At 51.5% G+C, this 18,536-nt stretch overlaps 4 protein-coding genes across 4 annotated transcripts; 3 read left to right on the top strand and 1 right to left on the bottom strand.

Moving 5' to 3' along the window:
- Positions 1–2,074: 2,074 nt before the first annotated feature.
- BBA_02383 (uncharacterized protein) lies at positions 2,075–2,409 on the bottom strand (the record flags this gene model as incomplete). The annotated part of the gene is made up of 2 exons (XM_008597480.1): positions 2,075–2,218; positions 2,323–2,409. The coding sequence occupies 2 exons, from the start codon at positions 2,407–2,409 to the stop codon at positions 2,075–2,077; spliced, it is 231 nt and encodes a 76-aa protein (XP_008595702.1).
- A 10,343-nt stretch (positions 2,410–12,752) lies between these two features.
- BBA_02384 (Cytochrome P450 CYP542B3) lies at positions 12,753–14,695 on the top strand (the record flags this gene model as incomplete). Its single annotated transcript, XM_008597481.1, has 7 exons — positions 12,753–13,103; positions 13,156–13,168; positions 13,215–13,421; positions 13,486–13,527; positions 13,576–13,716; positions 13,766–14,595; positions 14,657–14,695. 7 exons carry the CDS (start codon positions 12,753–12,755, stop codon positions 14,693–14,695), a joined length of 1,623 nt encoding a protein of 540 aa, XP_008595703.1.
- Positions 14,696–15,477: 782 nt separating this feature from the next.
- BBA_02385 (major facilitator superfamily transporter) lies at positions 15,478–17,039 on the top strand (the record flags this gene model as incomplete). Its single annotated transcript, XM_008597482.1, has 3 exons — positions 15,478–15,552; positions 15,676–15,884; positions 15,959–17,039. 3 exons carry the CDS (start codon positions 15,478–15,480, stop codon positions 17,037–17,039), a joined length of 1,365 nt encoding a protein of 454 aa, XP_008595704.1.
- Positions 17,040–17,751: 712 nt separating this feature from the next.
- On the top strand, positions 17,752–18,432 carry BBA_02386 (uncharacterized protein; the record flags this gene model as incomplete). Its single annotated transcript, XM_008597483.1, has 2 exons — positions 17,752–18,004; positions 18,107–18,432. 2 exons carry the CDS (start codon positions 17,752–17,754, stop codon positions 18,430–18,432), a joined length of 579 nt encoding a protein of 192 aa, XP_008595705.1.
- Positions 18,433–18,536: the final 104 nt, after the last annotated feature.

Genomic DNA, 18,536 nt, shown 5'->3' on the forward strand with positions numbered 1-18,536 from the left:
AAAGTCTTTCGGGGCTGAGGATCAGGCATGCATGTATATATACACAACAGCTAGCCGCCGAGGACCCCCGACACCTTGACTTGTCCGTATATGCATGTGCGTTGTATGGGGGGATGCAACTTTGCTTACTCCATAATCTAGTCAGCTACCCTTCCAACTGGGTTGTCCGTGATTTCTTAAGGTGCCGGTAAGCGACTGCTGATTGGCGGCCTTATCTTCGGTGCCCTCGGAGCCGGCAACCTTTCTTCATCTGAGCCGCGTCGATTCATACCACAGCGGACCGGAGCCGGAACCCCGCTATGGATCGTAGCGGATACGGCCTACAAGGTCGTGCGGTGCGGGGCAAGAATGGTGGCATACGAATACAAAGGCCTATTTATCATTCTTGACCGATTTGCCTCGTATATGATAGGATCCTGTGAATTAGGGCGACTTGACTTCCGTCGCTAGATGGTGGACATACACAAGGTTACAGCATCATCTGAAGTAACCTCAAGTCACCCCCTCCCCCCCCTTTCCCCCCCAAAAAGGAAAGAAAACAGAAATCTAAAAGCGTGATGCGTGTCCTGTCTGTTCTCCAGCCCAGCGACATCTAGGCAGCCCCGAGCTGCATGCGCCACCACGTAATTTGCTCAAGTATTTCAATCTCATGTGGAAGCCCAAGATGGACTTGATACTCGAGAACAATATCGCGACCGGCACAAAGGCTCCCGCAAGCTTTGCGTCTCAACACTCGTGAACACATCTTCGCGACAGTTGGCCGCGGCCGCGACTGTTCAGTTCGGCTGAGTCGTGCTGCCACGCCCAGAATCTTTGATATCCATCCTGCCTTTCAGCTATCTAGCCGAGATCAAATGGCACTTTTCTGCCCAAGATATACACAGTCCAGCGTATAGCATCAAACCCACGCCGTAGCACCACCGTTGCGATGTCGCCTCATAACATGACAAGACTTCAAAGAGTCAGGCGTGGCCCAGCTGTTCACAGCACGATGCAGCATCCAATCTGAATGCAGTTTCACACTGATTCAAGTGCATTGTAGCGAAATGACTCGGTAGCCTTTCGTTCGATTTCGTCAAGAGGTTATTGAATCTTGTGCCGTTCAAAATGGAGCTTTCATGCAGCGGAATGCCTCTCGAGGCCTCGTCATTATCGGTAACTGGGTCCTCTATATCCGTACTTTACCGCTCGTCGACGTTTAATTGATTGCATGAGGCCGTATCTTGCCTGATATGCTGGCCTTTGACCTGACGATTTGTATCAGCACATGTTTGTTCTGGTCAAAAACGCCCACCACTCAACATGACGACGTGCACGAGAGGAATTTTTTTTTTCCTGCAATGTAGCTGCATCTATCCGTACGTATACCCCGTAGGCCAAACACCGTTTGGTGCTCGACGAATAAACAACTTAGACGGGCGGTCTGTGCCCTAAACCCCCATGCCATGTCTCAGACGATGATGTCCCGTTCATTAACCCACGGCAAGCGTGCCTGTAGATTGGAGAAGCTTACGAATAGTTTCAATGTTAAACGCAAAAAAAAAAAAAAAATGAATAAAAAGAACGTATCTGTACAAGAAAGAACATGGACTGCTGTCACGCTTTCGGTAGCTTGGGATCCGAAATGTTACCGTGGCGCCGTGGTCATTGAGTTTCCTCGTGCCGACCATCGAAACTCTGCCCCTTGCTAGTTGGCGACGACGGGCGTCCCGTCCCAGCAAACCGGGAAGAACGCGACATGGGGTATGTATGTATAGCCACAACCAGCAAAAGGAAGCCCCCCCCCCTCGCATTCAGGTGGCGCGCGCACGACTTTTTGCCCATCGAGGTTTGCTCAGCGAAGGGGGGAGAGGAGGGGGGGAGGGGTTTCGTACATAGTATTGCTAGGCTTGTTTTCTCACGTCGGACTCGAATGAGAAAAGACTTCTTCTTTTCATTTTCATCTCCAGAAATAAAAAAAAATGTATTTGGTCGCGTCCAAGATGTGGCTGAGCCAAAAACGGTTGGTGGTATCAAGAGAAAACTTTGTATTTATACACAAACAAAAAAAATTCAGAGTGGAATCCGAGACTTCTTAATTGCCCTGGCCGACATTGTCACCCTTTTTGATTCCCTGGCTTTGACCTCCGCTAGCGTTGACGTCTTGGAGTCCAGCGCCCTTTTCATGCAGGCCCTCGGGCAGCGGCGCGGTCTTGTCGGCGCGGGGCACCTTGTCAGTCTGTCATTGGTGTTGGTCAGTTGGTTTGTAAAAAACTAAAATTTGAAACCAAAAAGAGAGAGAGAGAGAGAAGAAGCTACTGGTAGAGAAGTGAGTGTTCTTACCTTGGCATCACCGACACCATGGGCGATATTGTGGCCGGCCTCCTCAAAGGGGCCGTTGTGTGATGAACCATCTCCGTTGCGAGGCATATTGGGCAGTCTGAGGATGTTGTTGGAGAAGATGAAGAGGATGAAGAATTGTGCGTAATTGATCAATATTGTGGTTGAATTGATTGATAGCCAAAGACTGAAGCCGAGTTTGTGCTGTTTTATATTTCAAGGTGGAGCGTCACTTGGTATCGTCAACGTCATACATTCGTCACAGTTGCCGGCTTGGCCCATCGATTGATTTTGGGGCACGTGTCCAATAAAATTACCCGATAGATGCCTCTAAATTAGACAAGACGTCAATTAGCTAATTCTTAAAACTGAGTAGCAAGTATCATCTTCTTTTTCACGTTTTAGTCGCTTGTCAATTCCAGACTTCTTCTCAGTGAGCACGGCGGTTGCGCATCAATCAGTGTAGTCAAATGGCATCTACTCCGTACATCTCGATGCAGAAGCACTTGACATCATCCAAGGACCCCAGTTCTCCACGACGTCCCTTTTTTTTTCACCCGTCGTGAGGCGCAAGACTGGAAGCTTCCAAGCTTCCAGGCTTCCAAGCTTCCAAGCTTCCAAGCTTCTTTGAACAACCAGGGAAAAGATGCCCCGCCAGGATCCCCCCAGAAGCGCCACCAGTCGGGTGTCGTCGTCCGCCGTCCGGCGACAGATGCCCATGTTGAAGAGGCTTGATCACAACGAACCCAGCTCTGCCTTGACAATCAGGAAATATCCAATTCGTAATCCTCGAGCATCTTTTTTTCTTGACACACCGGCGCCCGCAACTCCCACTCGGCGGTGGCTTTTATTGGCAGCGTCTAGAACCCAGCTTCCCGTCGGGTCTGGAACTGAGCTGAAAGTGTTGTCACTGGCAGCGCAGATCTGAAAAGAGAGAGAAAGAGAGAGAGAGAAAAGAAGACAAGAACCCGAATGTCTGCGACGCGGAAAGCGGACGGATTGGCCGACGCAAAACCCATGCCACTGTTTCGGGCAAATAAACGACTTCTGATTCTCTGAGACTTTTGGGGGGGCGATGCATGCATGCGCGTCTATGGCTAATAATAAACCCGTCGTTGCCGTCAAGCCAGGATTTGCTCTCGAGCCGTTTGATAGATTCTTGAGAGACGAGGCCAGCTTGGAACAAAAAGGCGCGCCTAGCCGTGTGTGAGGCTTTGAGCTGCGCGACAACGCCACAAAGTGGCATACTCCCGATTGACTCTTGTGGTTTCGGGCCGTGCCTGCCACAAAAAAAAAGAAAAGAAAGAAAGAAAAGAACTCCCATCCGCAGCCCAAACGCGCCAGCCAGCCAGCCTCAAGCCTCTATTTGTTTGACTTGTTTCATGTGTCGAGTGAGTCGGATTGCCTTGTTGCTTGTCAGGTTGGTCAATTGGCCTGCCCTGTTGGGCGTCTTGCCTGATGACGGCCTGGTCGCAGGTTTCTGATGGCCCAAGATGCAAGGTGCATTGAGAATGATGAGTTTTGCTGGCCACGGTTTCTCCATTCTGCCAACATTTTGCCCCAATTCCCATTGGCAATAGTAGCCTATTTAGAGAGGTATCATGATGTGCCCGCAAGTCAGCAATCATTCACGCCTTGCGGGTAACGTTTCTACCGGGTACCTTATGAGTGACCATCAGCGGGCTTCAACAACCCAGCAAACCCCCAATGTGGCCCTGTCGCTGGACGAAAAAAGCCTCTTGTATCTGTACATGAGAAAACACGACAAAAAAAAAAGTGCCCTCATGGTCAGGTTGTCAGGCTGGCGAAATCAGTACCAAAGCTTGAGCCTTGCGACTGTTAAAAAAACAAACTGGTTGGGCAACTTCCCATTGGCAAAGCAAGAAACATGTAAATTAGCCATACTCCGTATAGCCCACTAGTAACGGGGCTTCTATTCAGCCCACTGCCGGCGTCCGCATGTCGTGCAACACTGATGCTATCGAGATTCTCCCCATGCAAAAAGACAAAGCTCAACCGCATATGCAGCAGTCCATCACTTGGCATCAAACAGCGTCGGCATTTTGCGTTGGCCCCCCCAGTCTCAGGAATTTACCGAACCGTGTCCTATTCAGTTTTGTATAGTCGGCCTTTTTTGCTACAACGACTTTGCATTCTCGAGCATCGTAGCTTTCAATTAGAAAAAAAATGGCGGTGAACAAAAAACATCTTCGAGGGGTAATAGCAACCAGCCGACGTCTGAGCGGCCACTGATAACGCCAGTATGAATCAAAAACAGACGCGAGGAGAAAGGGCCAATCCTTGCCCTGCAAAGCGTCAGGCAAGGTTCCGGGGCAAGGCAGTCGCATGTCCGGATGGCTGGACTCCTGCGGCACTTGTTCAGGCGGCAAGATGTGCTTGTTTCTTTTTTCTTCCTTTTCCTTTTCTTTCTACTATTATTTTATTTTTTTTATGATCTTTGTCGTATTTTCTTTTTTAAACTTTTCTCCTCCTCATGACTGTTGACGAATCCAGACCTGTGCCGATGGCGGATCACCGGGAGAGAGGTGCCGCTTTGATCGCGGTCTGGGCAATGGGTTCGTAATAACGAAAGGAATCTCCCGTCACCGCCATGATTACGGATCTTTTCCTTGTTTTTTTCTTTTTATTTTCATCTTTAACAGAATTTTTTTTTTTCATTACGCTCTGGGCAGATGGGATGACCGGTGGATGTGTCAGCCCCCCCTAGCTGGCCAACCTGCCGCCCGCGGCCCAGCCGCAACGGGTTGAATCGTGGTGGTCTATATCACGAGTAATCATCCAAGTTAACGCCGTGTATAAAACGACTTTTAATTATCAAGTATAATCTATAGCTGAATTTTTTTTAATAAAGAAGCAAGGCGAAAAAAGAAGAGCCGGCTGATGTGACGACTGATTGGGCATCGGAAGCCTTCCTAAATGGCGGCGCCCCCTTTCACGGATATAATGATTTACCAGCATCGTCTTGCCAGGTTGCGAGAATACCCCTGCCAAGGCCCTCTTTCTCTTTCCCGGCACACTGGATGGGCTAGGTTTGCGGCGACTCCCAGGAAGAAATAGATTGGCCTTTGCTTCGCCTTACTCGCCCTCTCCTGCCCTGCGCCTGCCCCTGTATTACCAGTACGGATAATAGAGCGTGCTCGTATAATAATAACAGCTCCGCCTTGTAAGTTGTACCAGTAGGCATTGTTGCCTGCCTGTGCGCCGTTGACGCGGCCGTTTTTTTCTTCTTCTCTTTTTACCCGGTTTTTGCTTCTCTTATTATAGACACCCTAGTTCTTAACTTTTCAAAGTTTTTTTTTTTTTTTTTTTTCCATTCTAACAGCCAACGGGATTGCCAACTCACACCGTAATAAACAATAATGAAAAAAGTAAAGTGAGAGTTTGCGCGCGAAACAACAACAACAACGACATCTGTAAGGTACCGGGCCTGGACGTTGAGTGAATCAAGTGCAAGATTACAGCCTCATAAGGTGTAATGAAAAACCTGACCACTTGCCAATCGTAGCGTCATATTCTGGACAAATCATAATAAAAAAAAAAGAACACGCGCCGCCGTCAGGCTCACGACTATTCTCGTGTCATTCATTAAGACCATTTTATCAGGCTGGAAGCTTCCGCTGGCATGACTGAACTGACTTTTTGACTCGCTTGCTCAGTAATAATAACTAATAAAGGAAGGGGGGGGGGGGGTGCTTGTGCAGGGGGTGAATGATGAAAATACCCAGTGCTTCCATCCCAGTTCCATGATACTTCTCCATTCCTTCTTTGGTCTAGCAAAGAGGGCCTGGCCAAGACCGGCATCATCGCCCTGACCAGGCACAACCAGGTTGCTAGGCCTTGTTTGAGAAGGCAGACCCTGGGAAACCCTCGAGGCACCGCGCCAGGCACACAGGCAGGGAAAAAAGTTCTGCGATTGATTCCCCAGAAATTGTTCCCCATGCAAAGAAAGGGAGGAGAAGAAAAAAAGCCACCAACATGGATGCGCGCGCGCAGCGACCGCCAAGAAAGGAACAAGGCCAGGGCGAGGTTGCAAGTACAAGTTGTTCCAGAAGCCCATCCATTCATCCACAGAAGAAGGATGAAATAATAATATAGGAGACGGGAAAATCATACGAATAGTTTTCTGTGCGCATTGCAATGGTTTCAATTCCCAGAAAAAAAAAATCCACAAAATCGCGTACAAACCTTGTCCTGGCGAGTAGTCATGGTGAAGGGAAAAAGTAACTAGTTCATAACTGAGACCTTTTTTACTCTCTCGTCTGCCACAAAAGACCAAAGCATTGCGGCCCCGTAGCCGCCGAGAAGAGTACTCGTAGGGCTTCTCCTGTCTCGGTCGCTCGAAAAAAAAAAACCCACCATTGTTAGATTGGCATCCCAGTTAGTTGTAATCCGTACGGAGTAAACCGTTGGGAATCTGGGCAACGGGTAAATGTTCATGACGGCCCTCTCCCCCCTCTCCTTATCGAAGCATTTTAGAGTTTTGGCGGCAACGCGTTTCGACCTATACTTGGCACCATTGTTACAGATTGGGCCTGCACAGGGCCGTCCCGAACAAGCTTTGCTATTCCTCGGGAACGGCGGCGGCGGCGGCGGAGGCGCGAGGGTCCTCCTCCCCGCCCTTTTTCTATCAGTATCATCAATACTTTTGTAAAAGTTGCCATGTTGGACGCGGGCACCGGCCGTCGGCTGTACCGTGTATTGTTTAGCGAGTATGCATGCGTGTATGTCTCGTCTCTTTTTTTGTGCGCCGTCGCTTTTGTCACTGAGCCAATCACTGTGCTCTCCGGAAACGCGGACACGGGATACGTTCGTTGACTCATGAATTTGTTTTTCTCTTGCTTGGTCAACGCACGGGGAGCAACGTCTAGACCTTTCTCTATGGTCACCAGGGCCCTGGGAAGACCAAAAAGACATCCTTGCCTTTACTTCGTCATTCGAGGGTCATTCGAGGGTCACCAAACGCCAACGTTGACACACACACACACACACACTCACACACCACTACCGTACCAGTCAGTACCTTCAAAGCGCCAACCCGCGCTGGCGGGTAACGGTTCCGACTTGCCGGAGCCATGGTTGATTAAACCAAAGAAAAAAAAAAAANAAAAAAAAAAAAAAAGACAGTTTCCACTTTCCTCCATCACGACGGGAAAAAGGAACCAAAGGTATCAAGGAAGAACACGACCTATTACCGTTGTTTTGTTTTTCTTCTTCTTCTTTTTTTTTTCCTTTTTTGTTTCTGTTGGGCAGCTCCCCTTTCCTCTCTCCCCGTTCTTCCTTCCCAATGGGCCTAAAAAAAGGTTTCATTCCCAAGGAATTGGTTCAAAAAAAAAAAGGCCCAGCCTAACCGCAAGACAACACACCCCCCTGTCGATCTAGAAACCCATGTTGGCAAGTAGTTTTTTACTGGTCAGTAAAGCAATTTAGTGGTAGAATGAGTGAACCCGTAGTACAAAGAGGTAGCTACTTATTTAGTCAAGACAATTAAAAAAACAAAAAGTAATACAGTACCCTCAAAAACCAAAACACAAAAAACGAAAAGTCTCAGCAACCTTCAACTTTTTCCATGGCCCATTCTCTTTCCCAAGGGGGGGCCTTTTTTCTTCTTTTATTTTTTATTTTATTTTTTATCTTTATATTCGTGTTTGAGTGCGCAACAAGAACTCGGAAATTCACCGCCGCATTGTTTGACCGCAACATCGGTAACCCGTCTCCCCTTTGATGAATGATTCCTGGTACCTGTAAGTATAGGTGGTCTGAGCAATGCTGGAAGCAAGAGGCCCGACAGCCACGCGAGCCGACAGCCAAAGAGGGGGTGAGAAGGGGAAGGGGGGGTGTCTACTTGTTGCTTTGTTGCTGGTCGTCTGTCCTTTTTTTTTTTCCCTTTCTAAACCCTCTTCTGTCTACGGATTTAAATATCCTCCTATCCCTCTTCTTCTGGTCTTGTTGTTTCACCACTCTCTACCCATTCATTCCACTCCTCACTGGCAGGCTCGCAACGACGACACCTTCATCCATTTCTCCCTCTACATTCTGAAACTCCCAGTTGCGCGCGCGCGCATTCTGACTGTTTGCTTGCCTCAGCTCATCGCCCTCCATCGCAAACACTACACACCTTACACACATACACGCGCGCCTCACTACATCAATCTGACTGCCGCCGCCAACCCAAATAACCGTACTCGACCACAACGGCTCGAAACCAAAAACGACAAAAAAAAAAAGAGCTACACAAGACGTCCGTACGAACGAGACCTTTCCCCCTCTTTCCGCAACATCTCGCACGAAACTCTTGAGCAATGGCGCGCGGACCTTATGACACGACCGGCATCAACAAGCCCAGCAACCCTCAACCCGCCAAGCCGAGCAAATAAGGCGCCGAACAAGGGCGCGCACCAGGCGCCATAATCATCAATTCTGTTACATTACTACTACTACATAACTTAGTACGCTGCGTCACAACACTTCGGTACACGGTGCTTGGCATCACCGACTCTTGGCTAACCAAAATGCAGATACTTGTACCAGCCAACCATCCAATTTCCTACTTGTCGACACAACGATAGACAGCGGCGTTTTGTTTTATTTTTGCTTTTTCAATACGGATAATACTCTTGCGGACTGCGCGATATATCGTCGAGACCCTTTTTTTGCGCCACTCCCATGCCGCTGGGCAGGTCACCAGTACCCTTTGGGAGCAACCATCTTTTCCTTTTTGTCTTTCTTTCGGCCAGGGATATAGATTGCGACGAAATTCATGGGCGACCACAAAATATTTTTTCTTTTGCAAACCATGAAGAATACCATATAGACGGCGTCACCGCCACTTGTTTTTTTACCAAATCCATCTCCTCGCGGAATGGTACTCGAAAAAAGGTGGACCAGACTGGGCGAAAAGAAAACGGTTTCATGTGAGGAGCCAATCATGCCGGGGACCTTGATTCTCAACGAGGTGCCTCGGGGAGGAGCAGGGCGAAATTCGCGGAACAAAAAAAGGAGGGGGAGAGGGGGTTCTTTGTTTTGTTTTTTTGGGCGCGGTCCGCAGAATGCCTGTTGGCGCCCAAACGGTCGGAAAAGAAAAGTAGAACAGAGCGTGAGCGACTCGGTCTTGTTCACATGGCGAGGCGGAAAGACAGAATAGGCAACCCAACGCTCAAGCTTCATGCAACCGTCATGCAGCTAGCGGACGCTCCCGCAGCAAGTGGGCAATCAGGCGTGGGCTGTGCGGGGAAGAGCTCTGGACATGCCATGCCAAAGACTCACAGGAGCCGATTCTGGCCGAGTTGTTTGCTGAGCATGCCAAGTTTGATCGGCGCTGCAGCCCTGCGCATAGCAAACAGGGAATCCACCATGTTATAATAGACTTGAATTTTGAAGTGATTTGACATCTTGTCTTACTGCGTGACCCACGCCATGTCCATGCATGGGCCTCAGCCTGACCTGTTGCTGCTAGTGATCCTGTCAATATCAAGTCTCCGAGTGGCATGCCAATGTGCAATGCTAGTCGCAGGCGTCGCCGCGCCCAGACCGAGGCGGCGGGCTGGCATGCGCGAGCCATAAGCGTTCCTGGCCTCAGGGTCCAGCCCATCCATCCCATTGACATGGCTCACATCCCTCTGACCAATGGCAACGGACTATGGATCAACTTTGAAACACGATGGCAGGCTGATAGCCCGAAGCTTTGACAGGTGACTTGTATCATGTATCTGTGTAGTGGCCAGCTTGGAATACGAAAAAAACGCCATGGCAAGCAGAGCGGCGTCTTAAAAGAAACAACGCCGGGACCAGAGCACCATGTGGACTTTTGCAGCCCCGATGGGAATGCTTTCCTGTGTAGATGCTGCAAAGCTCGAAATTGAACGTACGACACCCATATTTGCCGCGGGCGCTTCTCTTGCTCGTGCGACGCGGCATGCGGGCTGACGCACCACGAACCGGCCGCTCCCCCGCCCTGTGTAGCACCCGCGCATGGAGCCGATCTGACGTGGCCGCTCTTGTGCAGCGTTACACGTGCAGGAGGGGTTCGATGAGGCAATTTGAGACGCAGCTGCAGGCAAGGCGGGGTTGATGCGCCGGCATCTCACCAGCTTGTACTCCGTATGCGACGATGCTGTATCTCGCATGCTGCAGCTGACCGGTGAGTAGAATCTTGGCATACAGGCATGAAATGAATTTGCTACGCTGTGTAGTGAAAATGATGTATTGATTCTTGAGATTCGGTGCATACGTTCCAAGTTCCGCAGGAAGCCGCCGTTGAGCTGGTTCGTGGTGATATTATAGTAGTGATGAAAAGAACCGTCCATTGTAGGTTGCGGCATTACAAGCCAAAGGTTCGTCAAATTAAAGCAGTCTCAGCTTGCCGAAATGCCGGATGTGATGACTTACATGACCAACAGCTGAAATTGCAGCCGTCTGCGCACTGCCGGCAGAGGAAACCGCGGTTCCTTGACCGAAATATCCCACCTGCTCGCTCAGTTGCATCCCGTCCCGTCTGTTAGCCTGAGACATAAAAGTCAACCCAAATGATTTATCACAGAGATATGCCGAAATGATCCATCGTGGAGAAATGAGCTTCGAGGAGCAGGCAGAATCCTAAGATTTGGCGTACAAGCCTGGCAACTGGTCGTCATCTGGCCATTCGTGAAGCCATCATCTCGGGTCAAGATATCGAAGGCTGTATAGCTAGGTAAGTGGCACAGCCCGGCAAATATGAACAAAAAAAAATTTTGCCCTAAAGATTGCCAGTTTCGGGCCGTGCGACGCCGGCATTGAGCCGATACCGGCGGGAATATCTTTCGGCTGCAACCTCACCCGCAAAGTACCATTGTCTGCCTACGTGCAATATGGCAGGCAGGACTATTGCCGGCTAAAAAAGCCTGCAAGGAATACATACACTCGCGGGCTGCCAGACTCAAGCTCACTTTAAGCTTGTCATCGATGACTCGAGGGCCATTGCCATCGCTGGAGCCGAGAGCGCGCGGTGACGGCGATTGACATACTAGAGACGTACGGCATCCAATTTGATTCTTCTAGACGTTGGTTGAATGCGGGCCAATGCTGGCGTATCTGTACACTCTCGAGGGAGGAAGAGCTGCGTGAAATTCTAGGCAGCATTGCCAAATTCGCCATGGTCGTAGAATACCTACCCTTCCTGCTTCCGAGATCTTTGCGCTGATGATTATGGGTGTCTCTGTGCTCATAATAAAAATCATGCTTCCGCGCCGCTCTTGTGTCTGGTTGTCATCACACGACCGTTTTTCGATTCGGTGCAATAATTTGCTCGGTAGTGATGCGTGGCAAAGAAGCTGGGTTTTCGCATGTATCCGTCACAATGGAAACCCTCGATGCAATACTGGGCGAGATAGCCGCCAAAAATGCGACCTGCTTTTCATCAACGTCTGTTCCACGAAGGTGAGATTGTCCTCCGATGATCTGCCCATCTGCTACTCCGTACTGACAAACAAGACCTGCTGGAGGCAAGAAACGAGACATGTCCCAGACGCGGCGGAAGAAAAGGACCAGTCAATTGACTGAAGCAGGCGGGTTGCCTCTAGAACAGCGCCACACAATAGATGGTCAAAACAGTGTGCCAGCCAAAGATGGTCGTCGCACAAACCTACTGCAGTGTGATAAGCGTGGGTCGATTTGCCACTGAACGGGCTTGGGGACCAGCTTGACGATAGTTCAGACCATATATCAAAGAATGAGGGTCATCTATTTGTTTTCTGTAAAGCTAGAGCGCAACCGCGTGTCGTGTGCCTCGACTAGCCGGCTTGAAGGGGCCGACGGCAACGATGCCGCGCATCAGCTGAAATGCAAAGGGGGGATCTGACGAGTATTAATTAGCATCAAAGCGTAGCCAAGACGTGGGGTTGAGAGGATACGGGCAGGCGAGATCCGACAGAATCAAATAAATCCTGCTACAAAGTCGGATAGTGCGCCCGCAGAGGGCTTGAGGGCGAGGGATTTGAGGCGTTGCCCAGCCCCGGCTCCAGTGGCCCACGGGAGAAATGCCCACATTCAGGCTGACAACCTGCAGGTAATTGCATCGATCCGATAGGTCCAATGGCTAATTAAGTCGCAGACGGGACAAGGATGGGACAGAGACAACTTGACGACGGTGGTGATGATGGTTGGATGGATGCGGATGTGGCGTGTTAAGGACAAGGATCAGACGCAGCTCGCATCAGCCGGAGCGACGAGCCAAATGAGCCTCGCCTTCCAACTGCCTCTGCCATCTGCATTTTTTTTTGCATCAGCCACGGCAGTGTCTGTTTGCATGTAGGGCACAGGTCATGTTAATACTGCCTTTATATAAGGGCGGCGGCGTTTTCCCTTTTTCTCCCCTTCACAGCCTCCAAACGCGTCGCCGCCCAAGGAGTGCACAACCAACATTGTAAAATTCTGCCATCATGGCAATCTCAGACATTGCTGCTGGCTTCTCCTGGCAACTCGCTCTATACACCTCCTTTGCATGCTGGCTTGTCTATGCCGTTTGCCTGGGCGTCTACAGGTTGTGGTACAGTCCAATCGCCCACCTGCCCGGGCCCAAGCTTGCTGCGCTGACGCAGTATTACGAATTCTTCTATGACATTGTTCTTGGTGGCCAGTATACCTTTCGCATTGTTGAGATGCACGAGGAGTACGGCCCGGTTGTGAGAATCAGTCCTTGGGAAGTCCATGTTAGTGACCATGACTTTCACGCTGAACTCTATACTGGGCCACATCGTCGTCGCCACAAGTGGCATTTCTGGGCAAAGCAGGTAAGAAAGTTCTAAGAAGAGTATCTCCGGTGCCGATGCTGACCTGGTGTAGTTCGGAGCTCCTCGTATGTGTGATGCCATCTTCGTCGGTGTTTTCTAAGTTTGTCCTAGACAGCGGCCTGGCGACTCTTGACCACGATCACCATCGCATTCGGCGTGCCCCTTTGAATCAATTCTTCTCATACAAGAGCGTTCGCGATTTGCAGCCTATCATCGAAGAACGAGTTGATCAGCTCCTCGGTCGTTTGCGTGACGAAGGAAGGACCCGTCCGACCGAGCCGATTGACGTTATGTACCCATTCTCTGCGTACACCAATGGTATGCAAACAGCAAAGCACAGCACAATTCGATCTAGTAATACTTAACTGACAATTTCCCCCAGACGTCATCAATGAATACGCTTTTGCGCGGAGCGACCACCTCAGTACGCACACCGGTCGACGTTTGATATATCAACACTAACGAGCCATAGTCGAGAGACCCGACTTTGGCGCTTATACAACAGACAGTCTCCTCAAGGGCACACACATGGGTCCTATCATTAAGCACATGAATTGGGCCCTGACGCTCGTTAATTCACTACCGGAATCCGTTTCGGGGCGCTGGGTGCCTGGTATGTTTGCCATCTATACTGACGCCACGCAGTGGACTGACTGTAGCAGGTTGGGGAGGATGGCTGAAGCTCAAAAACGACGTTCTCAATCAAATTGATGAAATTAAGGCGACGCAGGGGACAAAGAATTGGGAGCTCGACGTCAGCCACCCGACCATCTTTCACGAACTACTTTCCTCGGAAGAGCTGCCGGACATTGAAAAAGAGACGGCTCGCCTGGCCCAGGACGGGCAGATCCTCGTCCAGGGTGGCACCCTGACGACGTCGTGGACGCTGTCCCTCGCCGTTTTCCACCTGTGCAACCGGCCATCGACACTCAAGAAGCTGCGCGACGAGCTTTTCGCGGCTATCCCCAACCCGAACGAGGTAGTGCCGCTGGCGCGACTCGAGAGCCTGCCGTACCTGCGTGCCGTCGTCAAGGAGGCGCTGCGGCACGGCGTCGGCACAAGCAGTCGGTTGTCGCGCATCGCGCCCGACGAGTCCTTTGACGTGGCTGATCCGGCGACCGGCCGCTCGCACCACATACCCGCGGGCACCGTCGTCAGCATGAGCCCGTACCGCACCATCATGAACGCAGGCATCTTTCCGGACCCGCTCGGCTTCCACCCGGAGCGCTGGCTCGACGCAGACGAGCGCCTCGATGGCTACCTCATTATGTTTGGCGGCGGTACGCGCGTTTGCCTCGGCCAGGCGCTCGCGCAGGCCGAGTTGCACCTCATGCTGGCCAAGCTCTTCCGCCGCTGGGGCAGCGGGGGCGTCGTCGGTGGGGACGAGACGGGCGACCGGCGCGAGGGCGACGTAGGAGCGTTTAAGATTTTTGAGACGACGTCAAGAGATTGCCAGATGGCGTCGGATTACTTTATCCCAATCCCGTACAAGGTATGCAGCTGATCCGTGGGGCCGAGGACTACTAGAACTGGAACTAATGAGTTTGTTATAGGGAAGCAAGGGCCTGCGATTTCTTTTGGAAGCATATTAATCAGTATCTCGGGAAGGCTTGGAAAAATTCAAAAGGCTATACGAGTAATATTAACACTTTTCAAACAACGACATCTTGTTAGATTGAAATTCAATACATTGTTTACTGAGAAACCTGGCGTATCAAGAGCAACAGCGTAAACGTGTCCCAGCAGGCCCGCTATATTGAGATCGCAACGAACCAGCGCGTCCGTATTTCCTCGAGGCAAATGGCAACTGAATAACATGCATAACAGCCCCCGGATCTGCTGATGCCGAGCGGCACTAGCCAGGTTGGTGGATCGGATGGACAAGCAGCCGGGGGACGCCGCGAAACAAGACGGGCACCAATTTGTTTTTGTCGCATGCTGTGATCGATTATTCTAGCACTCTAGGTACTAAGAAAGGCGCTCGGAATGTAATCAGAATACGTACCATCCGTCTTTTTTTCTTTGCTGACAGCGTGGCCAAAGTGTAGCTTGAAACAAAGACCCGGCACGCACGCACCCGCCGTCACAATCTGAGGCTCTAACTCGCCAGCGGGGTTCCCCCTGTCACTGCCTACCTCCTACGTAGCCGGCGCCGTTTAGGTAATCACGCCAGCTCGGCTTGAATTTGTCCTCTGGAACCTCAACCTTGATCTTATTTGTTTTGTACCCGTTTCTACATTGTCGTTACCTCAAGTGCTACTTGAGTGTGCCTTGCCTCTCCGTTCGAAAGCTTGCGGATTGTTTGCGCCCTCGCGTGATCCCTCCTGGCGGCCACATCTGGATGACCTGATCGCGGTGTACGGCATCATTCACCATGGCAGCCACAGTCGACCCAGCTACCAGGAAGCGAGTTCTGCGAGTGATTGCATTCTCGCTGCTCCTTGACCTGGTACAGTTTATTCCAGTTTGATTTTGAGATTTTGGTGCAATCTGCGCTCTCGCTCTTTGTCCAGGAAGAGCGCACGCATCGCCAGCGCGCCCATGGAAGATGAGCTAACCGCCCTCTCGACAGATCTCCTTTACATTCATCCTTCCACTCTTTCCGCGCCTCCTCGAGTTCTACCGCGACATCGAAGCCCCGGCTCTTCTCAATGGCGGCCCGCCGACCCTGCTGCAACGCATCATCAGTGGCCTCAACAGCTACAAAGCGTCGTTCGCGCGACCGATCGAATCCCGCTACGACATTGTCCTGCTCGGCGGCGCAATGGGCTCTCTATTCTCGTGAGCTGCCGAAAGTCCCCACTACATGTAAATGCTACAGCTATATCTCTAACACCGGTGCTCTGCTGTTCCAGCCTCCTCCAGGCCTTTGCGTCGCCACTCATTGGCCGCCTCTCCGATCGATACGGCCGTCGCAAGGCTCTACTTGCCTCCATGACGGGCAACATCATCTCCGTGCTCCTCTGGGTCGCCGCGGTCGATTTTCGCACCTTTATCGCGAGTCGCGTCGTTGGGGGCCTCTCGGAGGGCAACATTCAGCTGGCGACTGCCATGGCCAGCGACATTTCGGATGAGGCGTCGCGCGGCTCGACCATGGCCATCATTGGCGCATGCTTCTCGATCGCATTTACCTTTGGCCCCGCGCTTGGCGCCTGGCTGAGCAACGTTCAATCGGTCAAGGCCAACCCCTTTGCGACGGCGGCCGGCGTCAGCTTGGCGCTCATTGTGTTGGAAACAGTCTACCTGTACTTTTGCTTGCCTGAGACGCTGCCTGCCATTACTGGCAAGCAGGCTACTGCCAGCGACAACGCAAAGCAGAATGGCAACGGCACCAAGTCTGCTGCTTCCAAGAAAATTGTCGAGAGAACAAACTCCCACGTGATCCTCAACGCTGTGCACTTTGTCTTTTTGCTCTTCTTTTCCGGTATGGAGAGCTCCCTGTCATTCATGACCTACGACCTCTTTTCGTTTACCTCTGGCAGCAACGGGCGCCTACTAGGCTTTATTGGTCTCGTGGCGTCCATTCTGCAAGGCGGAGTGACCCGACGTCTGCCGCCGCTGACCTCTGTGCGTCTCGGCACGACGGCCTGCCTGGCGGCTTTTGTCCTGCTCGCACGCCTCAACACGACTGGCGGCCTCTACGCCGCGGCGACCTGCCTGGCCATCACCTCGGCGACTGTGGTGACGGGTCTGAATGCGCTCAGCAGCTTCGAGGCCAACGAGGACGAGCGCGGCAGCAAGCTGGGCAATTTACGCAGCTGGGGTCAGCTCGGCCGCGGGCTTGGGCCTATTCTGTTCACCAGCATCTACTGGTGGGCTGGCCGAGAATACGCCTACACGGTGGGCGCGACCGGTTCCGCCGTGGTAGCGGCGGCGGCGTTTGGTCTGCTGAAGACGCCCAAGGCTTCGAAAAAGACGACGACGACCAAGAGCTGATGCCGCGCCGTGACGGCGGGTACTGCAGATATGATGATTTGATAGTATGGCGTTGTACAGTTTTTGATGGGGTGGTTTTGGAAAATAATAGCATAAGTTCGACCGATCCGTAAGAATTCCGCCCTCTACTCATATACTAGGATTGCTCTTTGTGAAAACGCATAAATACAGAGCTGTTCAACAAGCTGATCAGCACGAAAAATGGCACGGGTGGTGTCAGCGGCGTGGCAGCTTTACGAGACTAGGCAGAATTTAATGTAGCAAAAGATCAAACAATGTATAAATCGGCTCAGGTCGGCTCGTACATATATTGACTACCAAGACTCTTTTGCCAGTCTTCAACCAGCCATTGCGTGCCAAGTCCTCGCATTTGTAGTGCGAGGTGGTGAACTGACTTTTGGTCAAAACGAGATAGGCCGAAGTAATGCAGGCTCAGCAATCGCCTAGTTGGGGACTAACCAAAAGCAGAATAAATCCATCCGTCATTTGTCGGAAATTCTTTGTAGAAAGAAAGGCACACACGAATTGTAATTGTGCTCCTGTTGGCACTGATGAAGCGAACTCAGCTTCGTTGAGTCAGACCGTCTCGCTTAAATTTTACGAGTTACACGAATCTTGCCACCCTAATGTAAGGAGAATTTGACTACAGAATATCTTGCCATCACATAGAAAAGTGATAGATCCTCTTTGAGAATAAGAAGAAAAAGGAACAATGGCCGCTCAATTCGTCTGGATCAACGGCCTCCCCGGCGTCGGCAAGCTCACCGTCGCACGCGCCCTTTGCGCGCTCCTCCCCTCTGCTCAGCTCATCGACAACCACTCTCTCATCGACCAGGTCTCACTGCCTCGTACCCACGCCTCCTATAACGCCGAGCGAGCGCGCATCCGCGACGCCGCCTACTCTTCCGCCGTGTATCCTCGCGACGACGACGACGCACAGCTAGCGCGGGTCGTCATCTTTACCGGTGCGTTGCGCGCTTGTCATTCAACCCAACACACATCCCAGAGATAGGTTGATGTGGACATTTAACTGACGACGTGGTGGTGGGCTAATACAAAAAAAAAAGACTTCTTCACCGCGGGCACAACAGGCACAGAGTGGGCGTGGGCGCACCACGCTGCGGCGGCGCGTGCGGGACGCCCGTTTTTGCCCGTGTACTTGACGTGCGAGCGCGGCGAGAACCTGCGGCGGGTGGTGCGGCCGGAGCGCGGCGCGGCGGGCAGCAGCAAGCTCACCGACGCGGCGCTGGTGGAGAGCTTCATGGACGATTCGCAAATCTACCGGTTTCCGGGGCTAGGCGTGGAAATCGACACGACGGCGCGGGAGCCGGAGGAGACGGCGCGGCTGATACTCGATGCGATGCGGGCGCAGGTAGAAGAGTCGCGCGTATGAGAATAGTAGTACAGAATGGGTCACGAGACACAAAACATGAAATTGGTGAAATCGCTCTAGATTTATCCGACTTTAATACTTTTTAAAAGATTATACACTTGGAT

The sequence above is a fragment of the Beauveria bassiana genome (assembly GCF_000280675.1).
Source record: "Beauveria bassiana ARSEF 2860 unplaced genomic scaffold BBA_S00005, whole genome shotgun sequence".
Classification (NCBI taxonomy): Eukaryota; Fungi; Ascomycota; class Sordariomycetes; order Hypocreales; family Cordycipitaceae; genus Beauveria; species Beauveria bassiana.